This window comes from Gavia stellata, chromosome 1 (assembly GCF_030936135.1).
Source record: "Gavia stellata isolate bGavSte3 chromosome 1, bGavSte3.hap2, whole genome shotgun sequence".
NCBI classification, from domain to species: Eukaryota; Metazoa; Chordata; class Aves; order Gaviiformes; family Gaviidae; genus Gavia; species Gavia stellata.
This window is the reverse complement of record NC_082594.1, coordinates 46,379,474-46,394,873: the sequence shown is the minus strand read 5'-3', so window position 1 is coordinate 46,394,873 and position 15,400 is coordinate 46,379,474. Positions and strand designations below refer to the sequence as shown.

The 15,400-nt window shown below is 40.6% G+C and overlaps 1 protein-coding gene across 3 annotated transcripts in view; it reads right to left on the bottom strand.

The window, feature by feature from the left end:
* Positions 1-6,878: 6,878 nt before the first annotated feature.
* LMO7 (LIM domain 7) overlaps positions 6,879-15,400 on the bottom strand; it is a 91,888-nt gene continuing 83,366 nt past the window's right edge. For 2 of the 3 annotated variants that reach the window (XM_059819817.1, XM_059819812.1), the window contains 5 exons: positions 13,827-14,046; positions 12,645-12,917; positions 11,200-11,308; positions 9,307-9,409; positions 6,879-6,933 (listed from right to left, as the gene is read on the bottom strand). In XM_059819817.1, the coding sequence (XP_059675800.1) occupies positions 6,911-6,933; positions 9,307-9,409; positions 11,200-11,308; positions 12,645-12,917; positions 13,827-14,046 (728 nt within the window). In that variant the 3' untranslated portion in view covers positions 6,879-6,910. The remainder of the gene's footprint in view (positions 6,934-9,306; positions 9,410-11,199; positions 11,309-12,644; positions 12,918-13,826; positions 14,047-15,400) is intronic. The other variant, XM_059819823.1, reaches the window with a different exon arrangement.

Sequence of the window (15,400 nt, the reverse complement as noted above, 5' to 3'; positions counted from 1 at the left end):
GGACTAAATGGCCATTAGCAGATGGTAGCTGTGCCTAGCTGAAGGCTGCTCATTTACCGACTTGCTCCGTTGCAATCAATGGGGCTTTTCCTAAACCGTTTTGGGATTCTCCTCTGATTTGTGCAGACAGGAGCACGCTGGTACAAGCATTGGCATTAATGAGGTGCAGCACATGTATGTCTCATAAATGCAATAGTTTTCCTCAGTAGGCATGCAAGGCTACTTAAAATGAAGATTCACATGCAAGTAAAACTAATGTTTCTCTGCAGGAGTCTTGTTTACATAGGCTTCAAAAGACAGTAATTGTTATCTTTGCAGAGCTAGAGTTTGATGAAAGCTTGCAAGCTGGACCCCTCCTGTCAATACCTGCCAAACACAGCAGGAACTAATTGTATTTTTGCAGCTGACGCTTCATGCTGAGAAATAAAAATGGAATGTAATCTTGTCCCCTTGTCAACCGAGACACGTCAGCGTGGGAATCTCTTACAGGTGCTTCCCTAAAACAGGAAAATTAGCAGAACGACACAGGAATTCGGGCGTGGTCATTCCCACAAAGGCAATTCAATACTTTACTAATTATGCCAGAAGATTTATGCAGCAAAATTCCCTTATGGACATAAGCTTTTATTCAAGTCTGTGCATTACACAAAGAAATTCTTACAGAGCTTCAGATTTTTTTAATGCTCTTAAAGTTTGTTTTTCCCTCTGTGTTAGGTATTTTCCTGGGACAGTTTTGGATTGCAATTCACTGAGCAAGGGCCAGTCTATCCACAGTATTGTCCCATGGAGGTCATCTTGCATTTTCTGATGTGAGCAGTAAGGCTTTATGTATACGTATAAGAAATAAAACTGAAAAAAATGGGGACTGTATCAAAAAGTCACATGTACAATCATCTAGGACAGAAAAAGAAAAAAAGAGTTAATCCAGTGCTAAGAGCCTAAATCAAGTTCAATGAATGAAAAGAAAATCGTAATAAGCTAGAAAGCTCATTAAAATTAACTAGCTAAAAATAAAATTAACATTTTTAAAAGTGCTAATTAACCACTGGAACAATTGTGTTGACATGTGGTAGATTTTCCATGATTTGCATTCTTCAGCTCTACACAGGGTTTCTTTTCAACAAAGAACATCATTGTTGTTCACACATAAATTGTGTGTTCAATACAAGAATTATTGGGTGAGAGGTTCTGATCTTTGTAGGGATGCAGGCAGATAAAACGATTGCAGTAGCCTCATCTGACCCTGAAATCTGTGAATTTCCATCCCAGAAGGGCCATATGCAATTGATACACCAGTAGAAGACACATCTGGTTGACTGCCTGGGGGCAAAAGACAATTCCAGTTCAGGGAATCAGAAACACTTGCTCTGGCACAGCTACTTGCAAAAGGCCATTCAAGATGGCATGCTGTGCTGACCGCAAGCCTGCCCTCGCTGGGTTGTGTTTATGAACTGTCCATTCAATGGCCCTAGCTTTTTCTTTCTTTCTTCTATTACGAGTAATAAAGAGAATCTGTGTGTACACACACCCTTGTACACACCTTTTTTTTTTTTTTTTAAAGTGCTTTGGTCCTTCGTACAATGTTGACTGTTAAGGCAAACCCACAGAAGCCAATAATTCCCATTGCATGATGCATCTCTTTTGAGTGTCTTGCCTACAGCAGCTACTTAATTGGCAAGTTTGTTTCCAGTAGGTTGAATGAATTAAAAAAAATTCTCCAGCTTTAATAAATTGATACCCTACCACTTACCCTAGAATATTCCTTTTGTGAGCAAGTGCTCTACATCATCCTCCTATGTTGTTTAATGTTGGTGCCCCCGGCTCCCAAGAAGCATGGAGCTAAAATGAAAATGCTGAAGAGCTTCCAGCATGAAGCTGCTCTTTCATGTAATTATGCCTGCTGCTAATAGCCTTCCATTAGCAAAACCTGTGCTGTGGCTGTAAATCCATTACAAATGATTGGTTGGAATTTAAAACACTGCTACAAGTGCACCGGTTTTCACGTTGAGCTCAAATTGTCAGATTTCAAACCCTTTTACCCTCTGTAAGTGACAAGGTGGGCCACGTTACAACAGCTATTACCTAAGGGAAGTGCTGAACTTATCACTTGGACCCTCCTCGGGGTTCACCTGTGAGGTGCTTTCCTGAAAATAATGAGACTGGCTCAGTCCATTCCTGGTATCAGTGTGAGCTCCAAATTCAGACACTGGGCTCTAACAAAGGGCTTGCTGCATAAATCTCGCCACTAACCAGCACTGCCCGCGGTGCTGCAGCTTGCCTGAAGAGATGAATGCATAGGTAATTGAGCTTGAAATTTCTGACAAATCTATAAAAAAACATTCTTAAAGAAATCTCAACAAAACTAAGAGCATATGCAATACCTTGAATTTCACTCTGACACGCTTGATTTGTTTGTTCTTATGTATTAGAGAAAACCCACAGTAAGTTCACACTGAAAGTTACCGAAAACATTTTCTATTTTTGAAGTGCCATTTTATTTGAAGATTGCACCGTGCCAGAGCAGCTATCCATAGACCACTCTATTCCAAAGCCATATTCAAATGTACATTGCAATTAACCAGCTGACAGCCTGTGAGCCTAACGATAGGGCAGAGGAAGGATTTAGCTGAATCAGAGTTTCTCGGACATTTTTTGAAGAATTCAGTCAGCATTAAGATAGGTAAACATCAGCGTGTAAAAATGCAGGCACCTACATGTGAGCCAGGGTCCACAAGCCTGTTGAAGTCAGTGAAGCTTACAGACAGCCAAGCACCTCACCCAACAGTGGATACCTACTCACCGGCCCGTGAAATCAGACCTTTGCTCCACTGTCTGTAGGGAGTAGAGCTCGATTCAGATGCTTGCTCATAAATCTCTGCTGCCCTTTCAGATGCTCTAAAGCATCCCACGAGACCTGCACTCGCAGCTGCGTGAGTATCTCCCAGACTTGCACCACACACCCCCCCAGGCCTGGGTGGATGTCCCAGACACTCGACAACATCCCAAGCAGCACCAGACACCTGAGAGGAAAGAATGGAGCAAAGGCCTAAATGCACTCACATTTTAATAGCAGTGCAGAGGCGTAACTCACCTGTAGACACCTGCGTTTAAGGGTTTTAACCTTAAACAGAGTGTCTGAAGCTGATGAACTGAGGGAGAGCAATTGGTTCTTCTTCCTTGAACAGCATCTTAAAAAAGAATCCAACAAACGACAGCAAAACCCTCCACTAGAAAGCATCTAGTTCACTAGAAAGCATCTAGTTTATTTTTCTTCATATAAAATGTTCTCTTTACTCCTATCCCTACTTAGTACTGGTTTAAGTAGCAGTTAATTAACGAAAGGGCAAACAAAATCTAATGAGACTGCTCAGATTCATTTGCACACCACACCTCCATGATGCCAGGTGGGGAGAAAGGCCCAAGATTAAGAGAAAGTTCTCTCTACAACTGTCATTACATTGCAACATTAGTATCATCTAGCAAACGTGACCCTTTTTATACAAGATTAACCATGGAAAGAGCTTTTTATTGTGCGAGTTGCACTTACACACTGCCATCTTGTGTTGCTAGGGCATAATCGGTTTTGCTGAACTTCAGAGCCCAACGCGCTCAAAATACTTTAGTGAGGATCAAAACACACAGATACAACACCATTCGCAAGGTGGGTTTCTCTGCCTGTTCCCCTCCGGCGGAAGGAGAGGAGGAAAGATTTTTTTGTTGCTCACATTTGCCAACTGGAATTAGCAAAGGCAGGTTTGAAGGAGCCCTCTTAAACCAGGCCTTCAACAAGGGTGAGAAACGCAGCTTCAACTCCGCAGGAATCACAGAATCACACAGAACCACAGAATCACTAAGGTTGGAAAAGACCTGTAAGATCATCAAGTCCAACCATTACACACACAAAAAAAAAACCCAAAAAAACACCCACAACAACAACAAAAACCCCACCCACACCACACAGCACCATGCCCATCAAGCCACGTCCCACAATGCCATATCCACACGCTCCTTGAACACCTCCAGAGAGGGTGACTCCACCACCTCCCTGGGCAGCCTGTTCCAGTGTTTCACCACTCTCTCAGTAAAGAACTTTTTCCTAATATCCAGTCTGAACCTCCCCTGGTGCAACTTGAGGCCATTTCCTCTTGTCCTGTCGCTCGTCACTTGGGAGAAGAGACCAACACCCACCTCTCTGCAACCCCCTTTCAGGTAACTGTAGAGAGCGAGAGGAGTTTCAACTTCAGCTCTTTGAGCCCCACTAAATCTGAAATTCCACTTGCTGCTGCTCACAGGCAAGCGATTTGGTACAAACTAATGAAATAACCCAGTTTTTCTGCAGACTTTTTGTAGGAAAATGAAACTGGAGCCCGCATGGAAATACTTGACACCATTTAGGAAAAGCCAGACTGGCTCACAGCACGTCACTCCAGGCTGCAAGACTCCAGTCAGGCAGCTCCAGCAGCATGAGTTTTCTTCTCTCCCTCTGTTCTTCACTCCCCAGGTGATTTTCATGCCCTAATGATTCCCAAGGACAGGGCAACACGACTGGGCTCAAGATGCAAAAGATGGCATGGTCATCCCTGACTTTTCCCACAGATTTGGTGCATAACACAATGCTGGGAGAGGGGAAATCATGGATAGGCTAGGATAAATTCATTGATACCTTGGAGGCTGAGAAACTCTGACCTGGTGACAAAAAATTTTGTCTCTCCCAGTGTATTTCAGGGCTGGTGAGGGCGACTGTGGGGATCTGGAATTTACTGGGTGGGGGGGGAACAGTTGTTCTTAGTCTGATGCTGCCCACCATAAAAGAAGGCTGAACACTAGGCAGTGTAGAGGGGCATCCACACCATCTCTGTTAGGTGTGTGCCTTAACCGACAGCCAGATCTGCACAGCATCTAATCTGAATAGCTCTCAGGGAAACAATCTTCTTCCACATGCAGCAGAGAGGACCCCAGGCTCCCAGAGAGCTGTGTGAGCAGGCAGTGTGAATATTCCTCCACAGTCTGTATTTGAGGACTAGGGTCTTCATACCCCAGAGTTCTCACCTGCGGTCTACCGTGTCATTACTTACCAGAACAGTGGAAACCAAATGAAATATTTTTACCAGTCCACGTCATAGGAGACACTTTAACTGAATACCAAAAGCCAAGGCCAAGTCACAAAGGTGGCTGAACAAGGAGCTTAGCAACTTCGGGTTGATGAGGCACTTCAGTTTTCGGTTGGTTTTTTTAAAGCAAAATTTGAAAATTATGTTTGGCAGATGTAATTCAGCATGTATTAGCAGGGAGTTCCTTGGCGCAAGGCAGAACCCATCTGTTCAGGGGTAAGATCAATAAACCGAAGCAAAACAGGAGACAGGCAGAGTTACAAGCAGAAGTTACAGGAAGCCCACACAACTGAAGTTCTCCCACTACACCAAAACAGCATGAGCTTCCCTTGCTCCCCCGAGCTATTGCAGCCACTATCTGTCTCCCCAGTCTGCTAGCTCTCCTATCCATCTCTGAGACCCCCTGAGAGGAAGAAGCACCCTAAGCTGCTTTGGCACCCTCACTGCGACTCCTCATGGTGCCACGTACAGGCTCAAACTCAGAGACCCACTGCCCTCCTACACCTCCCAGCTGTCCTCTTCCTCGTTTTCATCCACAAAATGCTCCCCCAAATTCCTCTGATACACATCCCATGTTTTCTTCGCTGCTTCCAAGAACGTGGACACAGAAGGGTACATATCTGGGCACAAAATGATTTGGGGAAGCCACCGACCAAAGCAATTTGGGAGTCACCGCTGAAAAAGACATAGTGCACATTGCAGCTGCGTTTTCAGAAGGTGCAGAACTTAACCCAAAGTATTTTCAGCACCTCACTTCCAGCCACAGCAGAGAAGTTTTGGGGAACTTCCACCTCCAGGGATGAGCGTACAGGACAAAGAATCAGTCTCGCCACTTGTATTAAATGCTGAAGGGAAAGAGCATGAGGAGCTTGATGGGAGAACTATATACAAAATTTGACATCTACGGTAAAGGAAAAGAGAAAAGCAAGAACTATTGTTCTTGCACATATTTAGGTGGACATCTTAATCCTTTCATAAAAATACTTTCCCAAGATGAAATTCAAACAATTTTATATTACAGCAAATCACTTAGACACATTTAGCTGGATAAAAAGGGGGGAAAAAAAAACCCAACTTCTAGTAAATGCAACATCAGAAATTTTATTTACAAATAGACTGTAATTCAACAACCATACTCCACTCAGTTTGTGGACGAAAAAGTGATAGTTACATTTTCCAAATGGGAAAAGAGAACTCTTCCCCTTAAATTGATTCCACAGAATATTATGCCAACACCACTGAGCAAACAGATTATTCTTTGTATTTAAGTTTCAAAAAAAGCACATGATTTTAGAAACCTGCATATGGAAAGCGAACACATTTGTGTGCATTTAAATGCAGCTTCATATTAACCTAGAGAATTCACTTTCAGTATATGTCAAAAATAAAGACAGCAATTGCAAATATGTATTTATATTAGCTATTTCTCTAATGCTCATTTCAAGAGCTTAGAAACAAAATACCCTCTTCATATACCACTGGAAAGTCAACTAGTTGATTATAAGCCTCAAAAATATTTTGAAGTTATTACTGAAAATATACTTATTATCCCTTGTGCTCTCAGTACTTGAAGCTGAAAAAGTGAAAGCATTTTCCCCAGGTATTTCCTTACTGCAATTACTTTCTTATAAATAAAAATAGTTATATGAAGAATACAATGCATTGCTATGAAGACTAGACAAGCAGGAGTTACTCTTAGAAAAAACACACATAAACACAATATATATATTTATAGATCTACATCAGCAGCAATCACCTCTTCTTTTATCTGCAACAGTGGTTTCATATATTCATTTGCTTCACATGGAGGTTGGTTGTCCAGCTGTTAGAGAGAGACAGAAGAAATTGTAATTAAAGTCTAGCTACCGAAGAATGCCAGTGACAAAAATTAAAATTTCCAAGTTAAAAATAGTCAGATAATGGTATTTCCAAAACCTATAGAAAATGGTAACACAAACTAAAGTATACATTCTGAATCTAGCAATCCAAATTTAATGAACAATACAAATTTGAGTTTAATCCAATTATAGCACTGCAAGTATTTCAGGCCAAGTAATATTCCACAGAACATGCACCTTAACAAGTTTTTAAGAATTATTTTTAGTATTAGCATAGTGACAGAGTGACAGTTTTTCTAAATTTACCCTTCAATAATCAAACTTAAATTTGCTAAATAACTATATTAAAAAAGAACTTTTTTTATCCTCTCTCTACATATATTTGTGGGCATCTGCCAATACGCTGGCGTTTCACTACAATGTTCCAAGCTTAAACCACAAAATTAACATAAAAATTACACAGTATTAATAAACCTACAGTTTATCAAACCTTTTAGACAATATGTTCACGTTCCAAACTAATGAATAATTAGCCAGACTGATGTCAAATGCCAATTGCAAACAAAGTAATCTGCATTACAGACCAGTGCTGTGCTGTCAGTACATTTTCATTGCAGTAATCGCATAGCTGGTTTTTGTATTGTTCAAATAGCTGATTTCAATTACTAATCACTAATTTAAATACTTTATTCTGTACCTACAAGTTCTTACAATTTCTGATTTACTTGTATCTCATATAATTATGTTTTGAGGTGCCTACTGGCCCAAGTAGATGCAGTATGAAGGGAAGGGAATAGAACCGTTTCTCACAGATCAACTCTGCTTCTGAAAGGCACTACTGTGACTTTATGGGCTGTAATGTCAAAGAAGGACTAAACAACAATTTATCCATGATAAAATTTTTGGTTACTTCCATCACCAAACTCCTGAATACTGTCTTGGCAGGGAATAATAAAAAAAAAGATTCATTTTTTTTTTACAGTACCAAACTTATCCAACTCATCCAGAAATTTTGCCCCCAAAAGAAAAGATAAAGATAAAATAACATGAGTGGGCTCCAGATTGAATCTCCTACACATGTGGTTGCTTCAAATAGGAACACGGTCACTTCGGTGTAATCTCACCACCAACAAGGAGATAAATTCTCCAAACATTAACTCAGAGAGGTATGACCCAGTGCTCTGGATCACCTCCAGCAGAAGGGCTGATTCTCATCCTCCTTCCACTGATCACAGTGACATCCTTGCACGTAACATTAGCCTCTGTGAATGCAATGTTAGCACCAAGGAAAGGGGTTTTCTGGTTTTAGCTCAGGCACCACACAACCATTTCTGTGGTGCAGGCTACTTTTCCTCTTCCTGGAAGCCAAAAAGAGCCTGAAAACAGCAACAGCATCAGATGCAGAGCTTCTGTTTTTCTGCGCTAGGCTGCTCAGCCAGCAGATGCCCAAGTCCTGCTCAAGTGTTGTAGCATGAGTATCCTGTTCCCTTCACTGCCTTCCGGTCCACCATGAGAAAAATATGCCAGACTCATGAAGAAATGCAGACATGTTTCCCAGGAAGTAATTCAGAAATGCATTCCCTTAGCTGAATTTTATCATTCTAGAGAATTCCATATTTGCTACGTTAAAATAGAGCCATATAAAACTCCCGAGACTTGTCAAAATTAGGAGGTTGTCTACCATCATCTATGACAGCAGAAAAAACAGCTCAACACCATTATTCAAAGCCTTAACATCATGCTCCAGTAAATCAGAATTCTGCAAACCATAATAAAGGAAAAAAATTATACTGCACCTTTTAATTAAGATCTGTAAGTAAATCAATTCCTCCTGAACTTGTACCTAAATGAATAACCAATCACAGACCTATAATTCAAATAATAATAGCATCGCAAAAAGAAACCAGCATTTGTGCCACCTGCGCAGGATAAACTAATAGCTTTCCAGGTATGCGTTAGGATTGAATTAAATACATATTCATATTACTTTTTTTAAAAATGTAGACAATTTTTCAAAAAGACTTCTCTGTTACCAAGACAAGTCTGTTCAGCAACTGACAACTCCTTCAAACTACTTTCTCAGATCTATGAAGAAAGCAGGATGACTATATTGCATTGTCTGCTTGAAGCTGCTTAATAACAAGGTGGCAAAATCAGCTACCAGCAAGTTAAAAGTTAGGAATGATTACCCTACAAAAGACAGAAACCGGCAATCAAACCTTGCTGAACTTATTCACTAGTAAACCAACTTAAAGATAAACGTGAAAGCTATCGAGTGGCTCAGCTGTGCAAACACTTGAGGTTTTACAGTACAAAGAAGAACTACGGTCACGCACACTGCAGTCAGATTGCCTTACTTTTAAATCTGATATAGCAGTCGTTGCAGAAGAGTTTGTTGTTTCGGATCCTAACTTCAGCTCCAGAGCGGGATCCCCCAAGGTCGCATCCACAGGCAACACACTGTATGATAGATGAATATTTAGCAACTCCTTACAAAATATTAAGAAACAAGAATGCTGTTCAAAAGCAGCTTGCATTAAACTCAACAAAGCTTGAGCCATAAACCCACAATCACTAGAAGCAAATGTATAACAATTAGTAGATCAAAATGCAACGAACCCTGAGAAAGTATTGTAAGGCGACGACTGGACAACGAATAGCAGAGATACACCAACTAAGCAAACGTGGCACAGACGATTTTTAGAGATCAGTTCATTAAATCTAATTTGAACTTCAGTTTCTCTGAAAACTAAAACTGGCTCGACATGGAAAAAATTTGTTCTCTAGACGGCAACAGCAGCTTTGGCACAGAATCACAGAATCATTAAGGTTGGAAAAGACCTGTAAGATCATCAGGTCCAACCATCAGAACACCCGGGTGTGCTACTTGCAGATTTCCACGTGGCACTATACGCTGCTGGTGCCCTCTACCCTTTGGCACTCAAAGCAGCAAATACTCAGGCACCCCTAATTTCCTGGGTTTGCATCACAGAAACAAGTTCTTATTTGGAGAGAAGGGACCAATTTCATTTTTCTTGAATAAACACACAAATAAAGGGCTTGATAGCTTTCATGCTAACATTAAACTATTTAACTGGGGTGGCTGAACACAACTTTGCTCTCAGTATGAACCACCTCTGGAAGGACTGTAACCCAAAGCGTAACACTCTCCTTACTGAATTTACGAAGCAAAGTACTCGGCTGACTACAGAAGGACAGTTTGCCTGCTTAAATGAGTAATGAATCTTTTGGATGGCAGTGTCTTCAACAGCTCCTTAATCTTCAGAAATTGAAAAACAGAAATTTGGTATTTTCTTATGTAGGTTAGGAGCTACAAATGGACTCCTCACCCAGAATACATGTTCTGCAGAAAGGGAATGACGACCAGCCCCCGTGGATTACTCCAGTCCCTCCTGCTCAGGCAGGCAGGACTAGTAAGAGATTAGAGGGATTGACTCAAGGTGATGCCTTTGAGCTGGGCACAGAGGGCAACAGAGGGTTCTGTTCTGAACCAGACACAGAAGTCTTTTTATTAAAGCCATAGAAGAAGCAGAGTCCAACGGCACCTCCAAATCAGTCTAATTCCTCTTCTGGTCCTAGGGCAGGGGAACTAGGAGTGCTTTTACATCTTTTGCAGGGAGGCATTTATTCTTTCAGTTCTGTGTATGCCAAGTTGACTGGAAATCACGTAACTATGTCTCGGTGCTGAGCATGAGCTAATATACCTAGCTTCTGACCTGGGCTGGTTTGCACTAAACACAGCTCCTGGTTTGGTGCTTTTATACTGCCAAGTTTGAACACTGACAACATGCCTTTGCCTGCAAAACACCATGTGAACACTGTCCACTAGGATTAGCTTAGAAGTGATGGATCATCTTAAACGACTCAATTGCCAGGGTCCAGGCTGAGATCTTTCTTTTAAGGACCTAATTTCTCTGGGAGAGGTGGCTCAGCACCTTCTGATTTTTTGCTGTCTATTCGAAGAAGGAAGAACTTTGATCTCACAGTTAACATGTCCATTTTACTGGTCAGAGTCCTACTCCTCAGCTCTGGCATTTAAGAAACAGTCCTAGAGGTGAGTGCTAAATGCCTGCAGACAGGACTGCCTCATGGAAATATGCATGCACCACGCTGTCGAGAGTAGAAGGCAAAGCAGGTGATTAGTAGAGCCCCTGTGAGCATAACACTGCGTAGCCATGCGTGCTCCTGATTAGTTCCTGTTCCTTCACGATGTGACTCCCAGCTCTCACCTTAAAGCAATGTAAATGATAACAAAGACCAAGAGACTCAATGATCATGGCTGCTCCTTTGCCCAGAACGTTATTACAGTATGAACAGATTTTCTTCCCACTGACTGACCTAGATACAGAATGAAAATCCTTAAAACCAGCTTGAAAAGGTTTAAAAGACAGAGAAGAGTTATCAAAGACTTTTTGAGATTAAAAATTAAAACATACTGCTAAGAAGTGGACTATTAGGCTGCTTGGGGAAAATAAACTGAAAATTAATATTATTTACAGTAGATCTGAAAGCTAGGGAAAGCTGAAATGTTGTAATTTAGATCAAAGTGACACAGGAACAAATGAAGAAATTCTGTCACATTCTTGGGAGATTATTTCATTGTATAAAATACCTCCTACAAATAAACATAAGTTAAGTTTGGAGAGTAAGAACACAGGTTTTGTGCTCCTGCCTTATTTCTTACTTGCAGGGAATTATCCCTGAAGGCTAAGTTTTAGCAGGCACCCCTGCCAAGTCCCACCATCTGCACCTTGTTAGGTAACAGAGGGCTAGTCCTGGACATATAATATTATGTTAACTCTTTGAACATTAGCCATACAGAGGTCAGTTTCCACAGATCTACCAAGATGTTAGCAAATGGAAATAAGAACAAGATAAGCAAACATGGTTAAGAAGGTAATTTTCTTATGTTATAAAGAATGTAGGAGCCTAGCTTTAAAAAAAAAAAAAATTGGTCAATTTATCACAAGGTGTCTGAGAGCATAAGAGCTAGTGAAGCGGTGTTTACACTGTTGTTATATGTAATACAGGTAATTGTGTGGGATGATTCTCTATAGTCTTATCCCAAAGTATTTTTAAAATGTTTCAACTATATAAAACAGCAGAGTTATCTACCCTACCACAAATGAATTCCACTTTTGTTTCAAAACACGTTGCAATTCTTGCTTTCTCCTCTTAGATTAAAACCAACATCCTACTCTGTAATTCTCCAGGGTCACGGGTTATGAGCATTCTTGAGTGCTCCTTGAGATGATATTGACCACATGCCAGGAAGGGGGGAGGAGAGACCAAGACAAGGGCCATAAAGCGTGAGTTTCAGGAATCTTTTGTTAAAACAAACCTAAGAAAATAAATGTCAGAAATGCCATCTGGAGTAGGCTTTTACTAATCATTTTGGTAACCAACATACAGCTCAGAGACTAGAGATTTATTATTCCAGTTTCTTTGGTTTTTTAACCGATGTCAAGCAGTGTTGACAAACGTGGGGAATTTTCTGAATGACTGGAGCAGGGAGGTAATACCAGCCGTATTTACACCATCCCATCCAGCCAGAAAACTCCAGGTACTTTTCAAACTTGTTAATCAATGTTATGGGCAAGGACACTGCTGTAGACCACCATATCTACAGAGTCTGCTCTTTAGTGCAGCCCTTCCCAGAAGGGCACCTACTTACCTGCTGCGTGTCTGGGACCCTGGCTGGGAAGCAGAGAGGGGAGACTGAGCCCGGGGGGGTGCCTGGGACATGGTGGGGGCTCTCGCAGAGGTGGCCGCAGGAGGTGCTTTGCTGGAGGAAGGAGTGCACATGTAGGCTCGGTTTGAAGTGGACACCGGGCGACTGAAATCTTGACTAGAGGATAGAGATGAAGAGGAGGCAGACTGGTTCAGCCATGAGTGGTGCCTCCATGAGCTCGTTCTTGAGGAATCAAGATTGTCCAAAGACTCCCCTCTGTAACACAGGTAGACATACAAATGTAAATGACAGTATGGCTGGAGCAGAAGAACCATATTCTGATTTTTTTAAAACGAAAACCATTATCTTAGCATTTTTAAGATTTCCTAGCATGAATATGCTTGTCTGAGCACCCTGAGCAATATTCTTCACATACTGATTTAAAATGTTTGAAGAGCAAATTATCCTTTGTGTCCAGTCCTAGTCTCATGGGAAAAAACAGGTGAGGCAAAAGAGAGCTGGCACTTAATCACTACAGAGTAAAGGCAAAACACTCTTCATTGCAGCCTTATCAGGGTGAACCATATCAAAATCCGCTGTACAGCAACGGACCTCAGATACCAGGTTTGTTTTCATTTTCTCCAAGGGATACCAGATCAAAAATAACAATCCACCCAGACTGGATAGCATCGTCTAGGTACAAGGTGTTGGCCCAACAGCCAAACACTCTCCTGACTGATAACTCGTCTGTTTCCTAAGTGACAAATCCAACATTCATACATTACTTAAGGCAAGAAAAACTCCAGACTTTCTGACATATTTCTATGTAAAAAAAGATATACTCCTTAGCCATAATAATTAATTTCCACAATAAATTGTCATGCTGAAATTCTTAAGTACATCTGTCAATGACAAGGCACACTATTGATATGCATTGCTGGTATAGCAACCAAGAAATAAGCAGCTGAGTTATTTACAGGTCACATCCACATTCTTTACTTGAAAAAAAATTTAATCCCAGCTGTAATACAGCTACTTTCTTTTATCTGTGCTGCTATGCAGTTTACCTTACAGCATTTCACAGACTTGACCTGTTTCTGGGCTCTGTAATACAAGCTGAAGTTTAGAATAACCAAACAAAAATATTTGATGAGATACAAAGTTAGTTTTTAATGTGATTCCTACCTCCTCATACTATTGCTATACAGACTAATGGGCTCCTTATGTATACTGGAACTGCGCTGCCTAATCCAGCTGCTGTCCGTGTGTAGAGATGTTTTCTTTCTCATTTCCTGAAGGATTTGCTGTCTCTCCAGCTCTGCTGCAGACAGGTTGTGCTCCTTCTGAGACTTTTTCTGCGACTCACCCACGTTCCAGGACCTCTCTGAATACTTGCTCTGGGTACCTGTTCAGATGACATGCACAAACTTCAGCTAGACACCTTAAGGCACAAAAGTAGTCGTTCATCACCGCATTCACAAGTTTCTCCAGTTCCTTTTTACAGCCGGGTGAGCAGTATCAAACTTGGCAATATATCATTATTATTACAATTTCTTTATTCGTGTTTCCATTAATGCGGCATTTTACATGATGTTTAACTTAAATACAAGTAGGAAATTTGCTTCACTTCCTGAGTGTACATGCATAAATATTTTTGTATACATACAGACACACACATACATGTATTTTTAAAAGGGCGTGATCTCTTTTAATGCCACAATTTGGACTCCTCCTCCAATACAAACTGAAGCATGTACAGAATATATAGTTGAATGGTGGGATACCTTCTTTCCCTTTAAGAGTTTATATTCTTTTTTTCTGTAAGCTGTCCCTGTTTTCAAGAATTCTTTCCTTATTCAAGGCACTAAACACATTGCCCTATCTTGCTTTATACAAATATATATGTATGTGAGGGGTGGGGAGAGGGAAATCTTATAGAGAGTTTCTCTGTTATTTGGACGTTGTGTTAGCTAGTCAGTTAAAATGAGATTTATGGTATAGATGGCCTTGGAAATTTTGGAAGGGGAAACAAACAAGCCATCTTTCTCCAATATGTGTTGACATGTCAGAAGGCAACCAACAATTATTTTTTTTCCTAGATCCAGTAACTATTCTTTACAGTAAAACTAATTAAGAAAATTACTCAGCAATATGTCATTCAACTGAAATTTCAATCCCTTTAAACACTGCTCTGAATACAGATTTGCTCTTGGTTTTATTGCTATAGATTACCATAACAAAATATTGTGGAAGTTTACTCGCTCATTAGTTTCAATGACTAAGCTTTAATGTGTGAAAGCAACGTTGTCAATCTGCAATATATCCTCTAATACACCATTTACTTTTCTATGATTGCTTGTGATTACTTTTTGTTAACCATGTTTTAGACACAGGAATAGCTTTCAGGCATTTTCTACTGTAACATATTTATAAATCTGGTTGGTTTGTTTGCTTTACACACATTCCTCTAAAAACGCAGTAACGTAACTGAAGGACAACTCAAGAAAGGCAGCAAGGAACTGGAGTCCAGGAAAGAAGCCACCGTAACAGTATCGAGAGCTGACTTCTAGCTGTGTTACTCCTACACTAACAGAAAACTTCAGCAAACAGTTGTATTAAATACATTAGCATCTTGGTATGTGCAGCTTTTTTTATTGTCAGAGTGAACATATCAAGAGCACATACATCTTCAATGATATACAAGTGGTTTAATCTCATATAAATATCAGTCATCTAAAATGTAGGCATCTAATATCCAT